This window comes from Lytechinus variegatus, chromosome 11 (genome assembly GCF_018143015.1).
Source record: "Lytechinus variegatus isolate NC3 chromosome 11, Lvar_3.0, whole genome shotgun sequence".
In the NCBI taxonomy this organism is placed as follows: Eukaryota; Metazoa; Echinodermata; class Echinoidea; order Temnopleuroida; family Toxopneustidae; genus Lytechinus; species Lytechinus variegatus.
In genome coordinates, this window is record NC_054750.1 from 6,123,785 (window position 1) to 6,140,974 (window position 17,190).

The 17,190-nt window shown below is 36.6% G+C and overlaps 2 protein-coding genes across 3 annotated transcripts in view; one reads left to right on the forward strand and one right to left on the reverse strand.

Moving 5' to 3' along the window:
• Positions 1-7,874, reverse strand: part of LOC121423568 (sodium-coupled neutral amino acid transporter 9 homolog) — a 37,381-nt gene extending 29,507 nt beyond the window's left edge. Inside the window, exons 1-2 of one of the 2 annotated variants that reach the window (XM_041618929.1) lie at positions 7,674-7,874; positions 548-631 (exon numbers count right to left, since the gene is read on the reverse strand). In XM_041618929.1, coding sequence (XP_041474863.1) covers positions 548-631; positions 7,674-7,759 — 170 coding nt within the window. In that variant the 5' untranslated portion in view covers positions 7,760-7,874. The remainder of the gene's footprint in view (positions 1-547; positions 632-7,673) is intronic. The other variant, XM_041618928.1, reaches the window with a different exon arrangement.
• Positions 7,875-7,881: 7 nt separating this feature from the next.
• Positions 7,882-14,798, forward strand: LOC121423569 (cyanocobalamin reductase / alkylcobalamin dealkylase-like). The gene is made up of 4 exons (XM_041618930.1): positions 7,882-8,049; positions 12,672-12,875; positions 13,721-13,882; positions 14,349-14,798. Exons 1-4 carry the CDS (start codon positions 7,975-7,977, stop codon positions 14,682-14,684), a joined length of 777 nt encoding a protein of 258 aa, XP_041474864.1. The 5' UTR covers positions 7,882-7,974; the 3' UTR covers positions 14,685-14,798.
• The last annotated feature ends 2,392 nt before the right edge of the window (positions 14,799-17,190 follow it).

Genomic DNA, 17,190 nt, shown 5'->3' on the forward strand with positions numbered 1-17,190 from the left:
TACAGAAAATGTGGTAAAAATAAAAAAAAGCAAAGAAAGAAATGAAAGAATCATAACAGTTATATCATGAAGAAGCCTTGGATATATGAAGAAAGACAGAATGAAAGAAAGAAAGAAAAAAAGAAAAAACAACGAAACATACAGTACGGTATGAAAACAGATGCAAACATAAATACTTATAAATAATACTTTCAACATAGAAATATAGATCTGTTTAATTAAAAAAATATACAGGTAATTTAGAAATATGAATAAAAAACTCTTTAGATTTCAATAAATAAAATTATAGAAAAAATCCTTCCATTTTATTGCTTTGTTGGTATTAATGAGTTCAGTTGCAGAGTGAGATGGGCAAAGTAGACATGAGAATAAAGTCAGTCAACTACCAGACTTCTTTGACTTCAGTTCAGTTTATTTGCATCTCCTCAAGGTTATTTTTTTAATCCCCTTTGATTGATGCTTGATTCACAATTTTAGTTGTCACTGAGAACATTATTTTCTACCCCTTAAATTCACATTTACACACCTTTTTGGTGTTTGGACTCACCTTCTTTTCTTCTCTATCCCAGTCAAACTAGCTCCACTGAGATTACTACTCCCAGAGATGGGACTCTCTCGTAGTAAACTCACACTAGAAAGAACAAATTGACATATAAATATATCAGCAAAATAATTCAGGAACAAATAAAAGCAGATGTAGAGGTTTACAGAACTGAAGTGAAAGGGCAGGTCTTAATTATAAAGGGCATCCAAAACAAACGAAACTGACAACCATCAATGATTTATCATAATCACAATAGACAAATTCATTGTAAAGGTTAGAATTTTTTCACCTGGTATAAAGTTGAAAGATTCCTCATTCATGCATGAGTGAGCAAAAACAATATGAAGAAAAGATACCCAAAGAAGTCACTTGGTGGGTAGCATCTGAATTTCAAAAGAAAATCACATGTCTGAAAGCTTGATGCATTTGTTCTTTAATCATTAATCTTTGATGAAAGGAAAAAAAAATAATGGCGTGCAATATTTCAAAATGTCTAAATCTATGTGAACTAGTGACTAGTCTATATTGTACACAATCTCGTCGGCTGGTAGCCAAGCGTTCGCATGGTCGCATCCGAACAATACATGTACATGTGGCAATGCTATTTGCCCCCTTTTCAATCCCATGATCCTTTGCATGAAACTAATTATGTTGAGGTCTAGGATTAGATTAGACTTTGTCATTTTAATTTAGCATTATTGCTATTAAATTTTTGTGCCTTGTGGTACATTTTGACAGTTCAGTTTTTTCAGACAGAAAATAACAGTAGAGGCGCTGGTCAGAAAAGTAGGATCGTCCCAGTTTACAGGGACTGTCTAAGTTTTCAAAGATTTCTCCACACAAGAATTCTATGAAAGTTGTTCATTGATTCACCTGTCAAGTGCTGACATCAACTGAGCGCGCTAGTCAATGTAAACATATCACTATTATCAGGTTTCATCACAAGATTATTGGAAGATGGCAAGTCGTGAAAAATAGACGGTGAACTGGAGGGAATCGAGGTCCCTGAATCTTTTTTTAGCACTCTCACTCCCTTCAATTGCTGTCTATGTCCTGCAGGGATAAGTGAAAAAAAAAACTGTCCCCCATAAATCGTGTCTGAGATTGCCCTTATTTATGGGTCCCATAAACAAGGACAATCACAATATCTCAAGACAGATTTGTCCTTGTTTTCTGAGACGATCGCGATTTTTGGACCAGCGCTTCTAGCCTACGAGCCAAGAAGCTCCTAGAGTGTGATCTCATGAGCCAGGGAATGCATCCCAATCACGTGTGTACCGTGAAAATAACTGAAATTTTTGCCCCCGAGATTTCTACTTTCCTTCTAAAAGATCGAGCCCTAGATCTAAATCAACAAAATGGCTACAACTTCATTTCCGACATTTCTACAATATTGTCATTGATTTCATTTTTAAACAAGAATTCATTAAAAAAACAATAAAAATATTATGAAAAGTAGGGAAAAATTGCCACGATTTTTACGTCACCATCTTTTTATTATTCCTGGCTTTGTTTTTCGCTGAAGCGAAAAACAAAGAAAATAGCCTCCTGAGGCTGAGTCCTGGCTAGAGGCACTCATGGTTTCAAATCGTCTCGTGTGTGAAGGATTCATATGCACCTGGTGCACGCGAATCTTTCACACCCTTTTTACTAAAATAACTATGACTTTACATCGTAGCTAAGCATTATATTTATTCTATGACACTTACCGAACCATATGGATCGTTTGTTGAACTCTCTTTCCTGTTTTGTTTAATAAAATAAGAGCATTTTTCGTGATCTTCACGTAGATTTCTCCTGCTCAGCGTGGATATCAATTTTTGCCTAAAGAGGGCGCGCGATATTATTCACAAGCCGGTTTGTTTACGATTTGCAAGTTGTACTGCTAGTTGCATTCTAGGCGCCCAGCATTATTTTCCTCTTTCTGTTTTTTTTTGCCGTCATGTGGTATATTCGGTTGTAGCGCCATCAGCGATGATGAAATGTAAAAAGTCGCCTTGAAATGAAGAAAACTGAATTCGTAATATGTCAACTATCTAGTGCTGTAGAATATGATTCATTTTTCACATGGAGTAACGATATTTCACCTGATTACAAACAGATCACAGTTGGAGAGCTAGGAAACTGACTGCATGACTCATGTTTTGAACGTTGTATCAATGTTTTTCTTCGAGCCCAGTGCACACCTTGCACGATCAAAAAAGGAAAAGGTTGTAAATAGGTATTTGTTCATTATTGTTGAACAAAATGTCAATGTATATAATTGCATAAGGTAATATGCAAAAGAATAATTGGGAATATGACATAATCAGCTTACTCATTGCACATATAGATGAAGACATACAGAGAATTATTATACTGAAATAACTTTAATAACTCTAATTTTGATAAAATGTGAAGTATTTTGATCGCCTGGTTGATGTGTTTCAACAATATTATCAGTCTAGGTTATGCAGATGATTATGTTTACACAGTAAACTGGTTAAAAGGTTGTTCAAAATTTCATACAACGTAGTTTGCTTTTTTAAAAACTTTACATAAGTCGTTTAACAATTTACAGAAGCACGTTGAAAACTGAGAAATTGGAATTTAGCAAAGTTTTTAAGATTTCTAACACTTTCTTGAATCTTTTAAACGTAAGTTTCATAAAGTTAACAACGTTATATAAGAAAAATGAAGATTATTTTGAATCTGTATCCATATACATCGTGATTTTGCCATAATGTTTCGCAAATAGATGTCACAGTGAATGAATAGCAGATCTAGCTCTACGTGTATATTTTTTGTTCCCAATGTTTTCAGTCCAACCATGCTTATTGCAAAGACGTGTTTGTTATTAATGTGAATGAGGTAAAAATAATTTTAAAAACTCATGTAAATTTGATAAGCAGAAAACATGTAATGTAGGCAATTTGTCAATACCTCTTCATTGAATTATTTCTCAGTATTGCTATGAAGTATGATGATATGACGAATATGATCTAGAACAAAATTTCTCCCGCATACATTCGTAATTCTGAAGGTTCGTTATTCCCGGAAAGTTCGGATATTCCGAAGTTCGTATTTCCGGAGGTTTGTAAGTCCGAAAACGAAATGAGATTCGTGATTCCGAAGGTTCATTAGTCCGAAAACGTAGTGATTAACGAAACTTATTTCGTTTTCGGATTATCGAACATCGAGGTATAGACAATTTACGTGTTTCGGAATTAAACCTTTGGAATAAAGAACCTTCGGAATTACGAAATGTAACCAATTTCTCCAACCTATATGCAAACATGTTCAACGTTCGTTTGTGTTTGAAAGGTACATTAATTTTGCTCCATAAAATCATAATTCGATTTTTTAAGGGCAATTTCATGTAATCTTTATGAATAAAAAAAAATGTTCATTATTACGCTGACATAATTTTCCAAGTGTCGTTATTATCTTTCTTTTACACACAAAGTCATGTAATAACATTAATAAGTAATGCATGCATTGTATAACTATTGGAACGCTCAGAAAAAAAAGTACAGTAAAAATGGACAAATGAATTTCAAACAACATTTTACTTGTTTATGTTTGGTTTGTTATATTAACTAAATGTGTCTTTGCCTCCTAGATATTTGTTTGTGTGTGTTTTTCAGAGATGATGTGTGTTTGAGAGTTTGTGTTTATGAGTATATGAAAATAATAAGAATATAATCTACAACGAATTCTCCACACGGAAACTCTTTTTTTTTTAGTTCACTTTTTTTCTTTGTGAACAATATTATCTAAAGTGTGTAAATGGTTGATTTGGGGTTTCAAAGTAGATTCAAATAAAGTTAATGAGTTCGGAGTTTCATCGTATAAAGGCGCAGTTTGACGATTTGACAAAAAAAAACACCCCAACAAAAACAACGGGCATAACGCTGAAAATTTCATCAAAATCGGATGTAAAAAGTTATGACTTTTGTAGTTTTGGTTCAATTCAATAAATTATATGCACATCCTGGTAAGTATGCAAACGAAGAGACTGATGACGTCATGCACTCACAAATGTATATGTATTTTATTATATGAAATATTATCCTCATTATCATTTTGAAACAGCATTTAATCCCTCCCTGAACTCGGAATCGTTTAATACTAGATTGTTTCAGTCAAGTTGGTCCTTAACTATTGTGAAATAAGTAAAACAATGAAATATTCTATAATTCAAACAATAAACCCAAACTTGTGGCTGAAGGACATTATTAACTGCCTCATTTGCATGTCACTGAATTGTGCATAGATGCACAATGTTTTGTGAAAAATAAGCGAAACTTTAAAATGTCATAACTTTCTTGTTTTACATCCGATGTCGATGAAATTTTCAGTGTTATGCTTTTTGGATTTTTCTCTTTTATTCAAATTATCTTTTTGCTTGGGTGGACTAGTCCTTTAATTTTCAAGTCAGTATAGTGCCTATTCATGCACTCTAAAAACAAATCAGTCAACTGGTTAATAGGGTCTGCTGGGAGCAACTGTTATTATAGTCAAATTTGACTGTGTTCTAGTCGTATTTTACTAGAACATAGTTATTTCTGACCAGAATATATGTCAAAACTGTGATTATCAGTGATTTCCATATCAGTTGCACCCAGATGACTACTGGTCTAGTCAATTTGAGTGATTTGTTTTAAGAGTGTGTATAGTAAAAATTTCAGCTTATGTTCGCGCTCGACTCATGTGAAACCGGCAACATACTTCTTGTCCGCTTTTCCCTCTAAATACTTGGGTCCGTAACACTCTTTTTAATTATTTTTTTTTTCAATTCAAATAAACATTTATTTTCCTCCATTTTACAAAGTTACATTCATTATTGTTCACAAGAATACACTTCAAATCAATTTCTATAAAGAATATAAATATAAACAACTAAATGTGTAAAGAGGAAGGCGTATGTCCCTAGAAGCATAATGCTTGTGGCGGGATACGCATGTGGACAAATATATACAATACACAAAATACAATACAAAGATAAGAAGGGCGAGGAAAGGAGAAGAGAAGTAGAAAAGAAAACGGGAAGAAAACGAGAGAGGGAGAAGTGAGCAGGAAGGCGGGCGGGCATGAGTTACCGAGTACCTAGCAAGTAGAGCGTACAACAATGTATGATGGAGAGAGGGAGAGATAAAAATAATAATGCCGCAACATTTGCACATTATTCATGTTAACTTAAGATCAATAGGAATGTAAGGTATTAGGATATTCAAGCATAGGATGATAAAATTGATTTTTTAATCTTAAATTTTAAGCTAGTTGCTGACAAGGGTTTTTTATGTAGTCTGGAAGATCATTCCACATTTTCGGGCCAGAATAACGGATGTTGTGTTGAAAGATAATCTTTTTGTGTTTAGGAATATATATTTGGTTATTTGTTCGGGTATCAAAATGATGTATATTTGATACATGCGTAAAGAAATCACGAAAATTTTCTGGAATTTGAGAATTTAAGCACCTGTACATAAAATTACATTGCTGAAGTTTATTGATTCAATCGGATCAATCGCTAAGTAGATATACTTAAAACGATTAGAAATTATTATAGATCGGCTGTGAATAGTGACCAGCCGAATATGGAATTTATTTATAATCTTAAGGATTAGCTTTTAAATCTCAAAATATATTTCAATCAACAAGATTTAAATCTAAATCTAATATTCAGCTGATCCCTATTCACAGCCGATCTGGATTTATTACAAATCATTAGAAACTTCAATCATGCAAGATCTGTATTTTAGGCACATTTGGTTGAAAAGGCTCGTTCTGTCATATTTGCTACTTATCGCTAAGCTTTGTGTTATTCGTGCCAACTTTGATCCTGCGCAAACTACGGAAGGCTCTAAATTATTGCAAGCTGATTAATGGTTTTTGAAAATGGAGACAAACCATAACAAAATCATTTCCCAAAGTATGTTTTTATGTATAGAAAATAGACAACGATTAAAACATGTCTTCCTTCATTAACAAATGAAGGATATTTTCAAATTAAAGTTTATGCAATTAAGAAAAAGGGATGGGTTACAGGCGGCGGAAAGCAAAAAAAATTTAGGGGCCCACCAAATTTTTTTTTTAGAGAGCAAAAAAAATTAGTTATCAACCAAAATTTTAGGGCGGGACCACACAAATTTTAGGGGGGGCGCCTGAATTTTTTGGGGGGACGCAGGAAAAAAAAATTGAGAAGCAAAAAACAATTTAGGGAAGGACCACTAAATATTTTGACAAGCGAAATAAGGGTTATCAACAATTTAGGGGGAATGTCCCCCGCCTCAAATGAAGGGGGAAACGACCCCCCCCCCTCCCCCGCCTATGTCTGCACCCCGATAAACTTGCCTCATCATCCCACTTTCCTGACTGAACTCGCAAGACATCCTGCTCGTTCAATCCACTTTCATCATCATCTTGTCAAAAGATGGCGTACTTTACCAATAAATATATACATGAGATGCAACCTGTTGATTTTTGGTACAATTTCCTATTATGCGCTGACGACTTGAATTGAGAATGTTCGATACGAAAAATTGCTTTTCGATTGTTGTTTGCGTACTTTCCACCGCAGTATCAAGGACGGATCGAACGGAGTATCCTGGTTGAGACTTGGAGGTAAGCGATAAAAACACTTTTATAAACAATTTTTAACTTATTTTTAATACAAACATAAATAAAAAAATGAGATTACGATAGTGGAGAAATACTGAAACGTTTGGCGTTTTTCATTCCCTCACATTCGTGTGATGAATGAAAACGTCAAAGTCCACTATGAAACCACATGCGTTGTGCGAGGTTAGTATTACTAACCTCGCATGTTGTGTGAGTGGGCTAGAGGGTACTAGAGGCAGAGCGTAGACTACGGCATATTCAATGTTTCACCCTTTCTCGTTCCTTTTCTTTTCTTCTTTTCATGTTAAATGATGTTTGCTTTCTTGCATAGTCGCGTCGCTTGCTTTGAGTTGGAGTATATTGCCTAACAATGACATTGGTCTGATTGGACTCGACTGGGCGTCTGGTCGGTCGGGCGCCGCTCCCGTACTCCGAATACTAAACGCGCTGCTGGAGACATGTGTGGAGTTCTATTCTAGAAAGGGTTCTCTAGCCTAGGCGTCTAGCTATGACGAGATTAACTCACCTTCCTTTTCTACCTTCTGTTCCATTTAAAAGAGGTGCCTTCTCGCCGGTTTCATTATCCCTCGGAGTACCTGATCTAAAAGACATCCTTCCTTGTTTGAAAATACAACCAGAATCAATAAGACACGGCAATATTCCGATTTATTTATCAAACATTTCTCCCTTGATTTGGACTTCTCGTCTTCGTCTTGGTTTGACGACTCTCGCATCGCCTGACTTGCTTTTATCACATGACCTGTCACATGACGTGTTCAATTCGGTAGTGAGTGCAGTCCTCACTCGCAGACAGACAAACAGACGTCATGTCAGCGGACTCTATTTCCGAAAAACTCCGAAATGTTCTGGAACCAAATGGTTTTGAGATTCACCCTTTCAAGGTAATGCTAGGTTCCCACTGCCGATCAAACCAGCCCGACCAAGCCCGATCAAGCTATTTTGGCCTGGTCGGGCTCGGTCGGCAAGGGCGATCGGGGTCGGTCTACCTTGATCGGTATCGATCTGGCTTCCTACACGACATTTTTTGGCATGCCAAAAAATATCGTGTAGGAGTCGTGAAGGCAAGCCATCGTACAGCGATCGTGTACTGATCGAGTAGAGATCGAGTTGATCGAAAATCGATCGTGTAGAGGTCTAGTTTGGTCGGGGTGGATTTTTTCCGCCGATCACTACCCGATCATCTCGATTCACACACAACTTCTACACGATTGGTTCCCGATCAACTCGATCAACAACTCAACTGCTTCACGATCGATACATGTCTGCCCTGAACACTTACTCGACCGAACTCGCTCACTTCTCGACTGCTTTACGATCACATCCCAATCACTTCTCGACCGCACTCGATCTTTCGGATCGCAACTCAACCAAGGAAGCCAGTGGAGGTGCCGTGGCCGAGTGGTCTAAGGCGCCTGGCTATACATGGAAAGTCCGGGGTTCGATCCCCGGCCGCGGCAAGGCATTTAATCTACAATGCTCTTTTATCCTGCTTTCAAATAAATGGAAATGCTGTATGCATTGTTGGTAACTAGGTGTGCACTTGTTTTTTTTTTTTAAAAAAGGGCAAAGACACAATTACGTGCTGATCTTATCACATTTTCTTCGTACCAGTAGGCCTATTATTGATATTAAAATTAATCAGTTCTGGAATTGGGAGTGATAACAGGTGACTACTTGCAGCTCTTCACATACTCCAACATGCCGCGTAGAACTAAACGTAAAGCTGCGACAGCTGCTGATACAGATGATGGCGATGGATCGACATCTTCAACATCTTCAGTCACAAGGCCCCAAGAGCGTACAGCAGCACCTCAAACCGAAGACTCCCCTGCCAAACACACCCGAAGACAAGAGCACATGAAAAGAAGTGTCAGTGCTACTGCTGCGTCATCTGATGTGACTGAAATTGATAATGTAGCTACAACCTCGGCCATCTCACCTCCTGTAGAAATCCCTCGGTTGACCAAGCAAAAAACGAACGTGCAGCAATCGGCAGCTCCTCCACCTCGGAACCAATCCCCAAGCAATAGCACAGAAAGTCAAGAGCAGGAACATCCTCGCTTCCCGCAGAAAGAGGTAGGCCTAAATACTTGTATTGATGCATTTTTTTTCTTTTTACTTTTGTATATAAAAAATATCAGTAAGAGCAATTCTATAAATTCCTTATACATTAAACGTGGACCCCTATGAAAAACAGCATCTTTTGCTGATGAGGGTGCTTCCGTCCCACAAGTGGCAAATAAATAAATGTATAATTTCCTTGTAGTACCCGCCCCCAAGAGAGAGAGAGAGAGAATGAATGATCATTTACAGTGGTAGGCCTATAATTTATGAACATTGATTTTATTCAGACTGAATTCAAAACCCGGAAGTCCATGCGTCGAATGCTCACTCAGGATGAAGAGGACGATCTCGTGACGTGTCTGAGGGAGCACACCTTTCTGTACGATAAGTCATCTGCCCAGTTCAAAATGAGAGAAAAAAAGAGCAGGACATGGCGGGAAAAGAAGGACGAATTGGACTTGAATCCCGGAGATCTGTCATCGATTTGGTATCTCAACATGAGAACCCTGTTTTCCAGACTCATCAAGACATCTCGCAAGTCAGGATCTGGTGCTGCAGAGCGAACAGCAAGACAGGAATGGATTCTGAACAAATTTGAATTCATCCGGCCATACCTGGTTCAGTTGCGTCATCAGAGAGGATCCAATGTAAGATTTTTCTCTCTCTCTCTTTCTTTTTCCTTTCTTTTTTCCTTTTTCAATTTTTCGGCAAGAGGCTTTTGGAATATCACCCAGTAAACCCTTTTATCAAATAAGTACTCCAGATAACCTGAAAACATACTCTATAAGATAAAAACAAAATGCCAAAAGACCATGGGACAATGAGATTTAGTGCTAATTACAGTGTGCTTTTCAATTATAAAAATGTTGATATTGTAGTCCAACTCTAATGAATGTTCACATTGTGCATAATATGGATGGATATACAGATATTTCCATTTACTTTATGTCCAATATATTTGTAGTTTGCTAAAAAGAGGAAGGAGCTTGCCCCAGAGGAAACAGATGATGATGGTGATGCCGCTTCTGATTTGTCAGCACCATCAACTTCATCTGGAGGCGGTCAAAAAGCAGCTAGTGCAATCTCCTCGCTGACATCTGAGTTGGAGTCCGTGCGTGGTGCCATTACAGGTGCACGGGATGCAGCTTCTCAGAGTGGCCAGTTTTTGGTGTATCTTGATGCGCCAAGTGGATCAGCAAAGGATGAATTCGTTCATCACCCGAGTCACTAGGCAGGCTCTCGACCTTGTGGATGAGAGCCGAGGGGAGAAATTGCTGCCTACGCGTCCTCCTGCATCTACGTTCATCAACTTCTTCTTTTTCGAGCTGAACCACAGCCATTACCCTGTTTCTCTGGAGCTCTAACCACCTAGCCCACAACTGTAACTGTTCGATTTCCATCTCTTTCAAGTTTGAGATGAACTGAACCCTGGTAAAAAAAAATTAGTACTGTACCATCAGCTGACGATAATGTTTGTGCAACCACAGTCAATTCACCACTGATCTTGGATCTCTTTTCGAACAAGTTGATCTGCTTGGGTCTAGATTGTGTAGAGATCGGATGGACGTCCAGCTAGTCGAGTAGGGATCGCGTTGGGATCGTATGTAGATCGGAATGATCGAGAAGAGATCTAAGTAGTGGTCGACTGTACGTCGTGAAGGAGTCGTGAATGGTCGAATATGGGTCGTGAATGGTCAAATAGCGGTCGGGAAGAGCTCGTGTTTAGGCATGTGGTCGGGATTGGTCGGGGAAAAATGGGTGATCGGGCTTGGTTGGGTTGGTTTGATCGGCAGTGGGAACCTAGCATAACTTACGCGGCACTATCGTGATGTTGGGAACCACCGTTCACTTCATACAGCAGCGCTTTATTCAGTCACACGCACGGTTCCCCATTTCCACCTCCATTCACTTTGTACACAAGTGCGCGTACACAAATCTACGAGTGGTTCCCAAAACCACGATTTGGCCACTGTCTTAGGCTTAGTTATTTTTCGGAATTCGACACAAAAGTATCGACTAATTGTATGGTATAGGATGTTCATGATGAGCTATTGTCGATGACATGTATGATGACATACTACGCACTTTGTTTACAACTTTCAAGCGATGTAAAATATGCCAATTTTTATATTTGAACAAATCATCTTTTACTAATTTGTGGCAAATATTCTAAAGATCCTTAACCAAAAAGAAAATATCACAAAACTCACTAATACGAAAATCCTGTCGTGTTTTCCGAACACCTCTTGAACTCGCCGCCCGATGTAGAAGGGGTCCTAAAGCTACGCACTTGATTTATCATGCAAAAAATAGTATTTCCTGTGCCTCAATTTTTAAAATTTGCTCAAATTATGATAGGATAATATGAAATTAAATCGAATGTAACTCCAAAATTCCAAACAATTGTGGGTTTTCTCTGCATTTAGAGATTTACTGCAGCCCATGTAGAAAAATTGAAAAGGAATCGTTCGTCACACTGCAGTCACAGTTCCACACACAGAGTGCGCATTTCCCATTAAAAACTGCATGCGCGATGAGTGGTGCGTAGCTTTAGGACCCACGTAGCTTAAGGACCCCCGACCATACATTTCATATCGGTTGGTGCCCGCAGTTGGTGTTTGGTCTGTGAAAGTTTGACTTTGGAATTTGGAAATTCACTCTGCTGCTCAAATTGATTCGTGTATATACTGTTGTGTAGTTCTCTCCTTGTACACCCCATTGTAAAATATTAGGGTTTTGGGAACGATCGGTGATAAACCAAAACTCCAAACTTTACAAATACATTGCAAAATGCAAGACCACTACTTGATGATTTTGTTTGGAAAAAAAACCTTTTGACTTTGTGTGGGCTTGACTATTAAAGCCTGCCCTAAACTTAAAGACTAAAGTATTTTAATTCTTGCATGCGCATTAAAAGAAATTAGGAGAAACATTTTTAATCAATTTTTTTTAGATGTATAGTGAAAATCAAACAATTGTGACTGAGATCTATGTTATGTTATGTGTAGGCCTACACGTAGATGTAGGATGGGGGGTGGGGTGTCCGGACACGTAACAAAATGAAGCCTTCATTTTTGTCTTTGGATTAAACAAAAACTGTGCATTGATTAGTGCTAATCATCATCAATATTTGTTCTCTACAATATTGTCTAACATTTTGTGCTAAAACATTTAAGAGATTTGAATTGTGAACTTTTCCAATTGGCTGTTTGATATCGACTGTCCGGACACCCAACAACTGGGTATATATTTTTACTTTTTTTATACAAAATAAGAAAATGGACAATCAGCTAATAAGTTACCCTTATAATGTAGATGGGCTGGATGCTGATTCTTCATCTTTTTTTCCATGAAAAAAATAACTTTGTTGGAGTATCCATCTTTTGTCATGTCAGGAATGGATATAGACTGGACACTCTTTTGTTTATTTTCTATACAGATCGGATGGTACAATGAGAAGGTAAAACCTGTCTTCCATCTGTCCTATCCACAGGACACTTTAGCCTTCTGCGTCCTTAGCACGCCCTCAATGTTCGACAAGGCCTTTTTACCGTTTGTTGAAAGACTAAAGAGTGAAAGTGAAATTGAAAACAGAGACCCGATAGACTCATGTGTAGCAGAGCAACTCAAAAAAGCAAAAGAGGTACAAACAAAAGTTTGGTTTTAAGAATATTTAGTGTATTAAAAAAGCCTATTTTTGCTATGTAAAATTATAATCTCTAACATATATGTTTCGACTTCATGATTATCCTGCTTATTCAAATGAGAAAAATCTTATTCAAATGTGAAAAAGCAGTGTCTACAGTTATGATAAAGCAATTTGTAATTATGATTATTCCATGCAATAATAATGTCATAAAAAAAAATTCTGATTCTTTACCTTATTGTTACTTATGTTTGATACATCAGAACTATAAGTGATGATGCCGAAAGTGAATAAAATGAAACAAAATTAAATTGATTTATATTAATTAAAAAAAAAGAAGTGCATATTTTTGGCCTAATTTCATGAAAAGATTGAAGAAAATTAGATTACCTCCCTCTTGCTTCACAAGAACAAGCATTACGTTGTAATTAAACTCAAATTTGTTTCAGCATGATGTTGAATGTGTTAAGACAATTTTTTTTTTTTTTGGTGGGGTGGTGTTCACATGTATCTTAGCACTCCTTGCTAATTCTGTTGAGAGTAAATATATGTAATTTAGCATATATCATTGATTTCTTCCTGTAAATCCCTTTAATTTTTTTTTCAATCCACCCTAGTCTCAAAGCACAGACTCCAATTTACACTTCAACCAAACCATGTCTACATCTAGAGTGAAGACTAGACTCCATACTCATTCAAAGAGCCAGCCACATACATGTAATAAATCATAGTCTCACTACTTCAGACTCTTCATAATGCACTACTGGTATGCAAATTGCAAAAACCAAGGGTATGTGTGTGGAGACTAATTCCACTTATATATTCATATTTCTTGTACATAGGCTTTACAACCAGACCATGAAGTTAACATAATCCAAGACTTTGAGGTGCATCCGGTGACTAGGAGGCCCAAGCTCTTAGTCCAGACCGTGGGCCATGTGTCAGGAGCTGCATTCTACTACAAGAGAGATAGCATCTCCATGGACCCTTGGGATGAAAAGAAGGTCTGTTTGTCCAATTCTAACTTTGTTTCTAAGAAAGAGTCATTTCCAATTATGGAATGTCAGTCAGTATTGATATAATTTGAGTACAGTTAAGATTGTCAACACTTTTAGGGGGGGAGGGGATGAGCTTTTGATTTTCAGCTTCTCTTAATTATTTTCTTTACAAAAGTATGGGAGCTCTTTTAATTTTAGGTTTTAGCTTTATAATACTATTCAGCTATTTTTACTTGGAATTACATGAATGATATCTGATCATTCCATGCAAAAAGACCTGTCTAGCGACATAATAATTTTTTTTATAAGTATTTGCTCCACACCATCTCAAATAGAATTGCTTCCTCATATTCTGAGGCTGTAACTTAAAGGAAGTACACTGCATTGATTCTTTTAATACCATGAACCAATAGAAGTTGATTTTTGTAGATTAGACTGTATGTTCATCATAAAACAATCATTTTCTTGACAGAAAATCTATGGAGTCAGTATTCACCCCAAGTACGGCGGATGGTTTGCCTTCCGAGGTGCCATCATCATAAAGGACACCTTCTGCAGTGACCTTCAACAAACCGCACCTCCAAAAACACTCTCAACAGATCAAGAAATCATTGACCTTTTAGAGAAATTCAACTTTAATTGGAAAGACAATACATTCAGGGATGTGGTGCCCGTTCAGGAGAAGTATTCGGCAGAGCAGATATGCTACTGGAACACGGCGCCGTCAAAACGTTTCACCTTGCTCGGGATCGAGGATAAGTTGAAATCCATGTCCAGCTTCCAGGACCCTCATGAAAATATCTTTTGAACCTGTGATTTTGTGTACTTTTTTTATGGATGCATTTTCATTATGGGTATAGTCATTCACTTGAATATTATGTCATGAAATATCATGTGCAATAAAATGTATTCATGATGTAACAAGTGCCTTATTGCTTATGTTTTATTTTACAAGTATCATATGAGTGACGGGAATTATTGATGGAAAGAGACATGATATACATTGCACATAAAAAAAAGGTAATCCAATTTTCGAGGCCTAATGTTCAGGTATTATTGAATAAAATATTCTAAGCTTACCAAAATACAAAAGAGCAACTCTTTAGCTATTATTGTTACATGTACTTTAGCTGTAATAATATGTCTGTAAAGCGCTTAGACATGTCGTTCCGATGTATTAAGTGCTATATAAAAGCCGATTATTATTTATTTCTTGTAGCTCTTACACCAATCATGACTCCACTAATTGATGTTCAAGACATCGGGTACCAAATACCAATGCCATTTTTTTCAAGTTTTGGTTAGTAACACTGAAATGAAATTTTCACTGATGCATCCACAGAGTGACTTCATTGTCGATGGGCATGATACCCCCAATAGCCCTTTTGTAGGCGATGTGGTTGAATGCCAGTTTGAAAGGCTTCAATTCCTCAATGACGTATCATTTTTCATTTACCTTACCCATTTACCAATATTTGGAAAAATTGACCTCTGGTCTTCCAAATTGATTTATTTAGTAACGCATAGTGTCAGTCAGTGGTACAAGAATGGTATCAATGAAAAAGATGAAGAGTTGCTCTTTCAAATCTCGGAAATCGTAATTTGGGAATATATAATGTATACCGGTATTTCATATTTGTTTTCTAATTTTGGATTACCTTTATTATGAATGATACGCACTGAACAAAGTTAACCTCTTAACTGAACCTACAAGGAATTTCTACAGATATTAGAAATTACAATTAGAATTTAGACAGAAGTTTTTATGTCACATACATGCAGTCAGCACACTGCTGCTCTATTGAATCATGAAATGCAGGCGAGACTGTCAAAGGAGAGGAGATGGCGTTCCATTTGTTATGACATGGTTAAGCATCAGCACTGAAATGCCTACAGTATGTTTTATACGCATACATGAAATAAGTATGAAAAATTTCAGAAACCAACCATCTTACCAGTAAATCTGTTTACTATTAACAAGATGGTTCAAGAACGAGTCTCGCCTGATTTCAAAATCAATAAAAGATGCAATATGATCTTTTGACCCCTAGATGACCTCTGGCTTTAGCATCCTAAAGAACACACATGTTCTTTGTACAGAGATCATTTGTACAGAGATCATTTGTACAGAGTATGAATTAAGAACCAATTGATGCAGATCTAAAGATATGGGAGGAATTTTAACAAAAACTTGAAAAAAGGAAGGGCATGACCTCATATCATTTGACCTTCTAATCCCTAGATGACCTTTGACCCAATCATCCTCGTTAACACACATACCCAAAGATAATTTTAATCCCATGTGATAAAAACAGATGCAAAAATAAGGAAATGAGAGCAAGCTGACCAAAAAACTTAACAGAGGATGAATATGACCTCATATCATTTGACATTTTGACCCCATTTATTATCATATGGCTACATGTGGTATTACCCAAGGATGGTATGTACCAAGTATGAACATAATTGATGCAAAAATAAAGAAATGACAGCAAGTTGAACAAAAACTTTCGAACAGACCAATAGTCTAATTGACTTAATAGACTAACAGGAAAAATGATCACAAGGTTTCTAGTGAGAATTATGAATCAAGTCATTAACAGGTTCATAGAACACCGTATCCTGTGTCTCTGTCTACAGGAAAGAAATACCCATTTTGGAGAAACAAAACACAAAAAGTTGGTTTAATTGTTGATAACTTAATGTAAGATTGTACAGGATAAAAATAAATAAAATATTTCATATTCAGATAATTATTTCTTACATTATTCATACCAGTGAATCAAAACCAAATATCCCCCTTCCCCCCAAAAAAAAAGAAATCTCCATACATATTTTCAATACCTAGTGAAAAATTCAGAAGTCGTTCATGCATGATAACATTCACTCAAAACAAAAATGAAACAGAACTCTAATTGCTATTTATCTTCAATGATTATCATTGTTTTCTATTTCAAGAGAAATCATTATATAGCACAAATTATTTCAAAAAAGTGTTTGATGACCATAATTTATTATGACAAATGATAACAGAAGAGAAGGGTAGTACAATGTACTAATTATGAATTACGCTATTGTGTAACAATTAAGAATTATGGTGATGAACTTCTTTCTCTGCTGTGGTGAGTAAAGTCTAATAGTATAAGGGTGGTATTCTCATATCCATAATTAAGCTAATCCCAGGTTAACTTACTATTGACCACAATTTTATAAAGTGCAATTTATCAACTCATTTGAGTAAAATCTCTAATTCTGTGGCACATAGTTGTTAAAAAATGAATTGTGTTTTAAATTGAGAAGAATACACATTAATG

Excerpts from the sequence above, each read along its gene's own strand:
- LOC121423569 (XM_041618930.1), top strand. The coding sequence starts at position 7,975 with ATGTCAGCGGACTCTATTTCCGAAAAACTCCGAAATGTTCTGGAACCA. Across the intron at positions 12,876-13,720 it reads AACTCAAAAAAGCAAAAGAG|GCTTTACAACCAGACCATGA; the intron begins GTACAAACAAAA and ends TCTTGTACATAG. Across the intron at positions 13,883-14,348 it reads ACCCTTGGGATGAAAAGAAG|AAAATCTATGGAGTCAGTAT; the intron begins GTCTGTTTGTCC and ends TTTTCTTGACAG.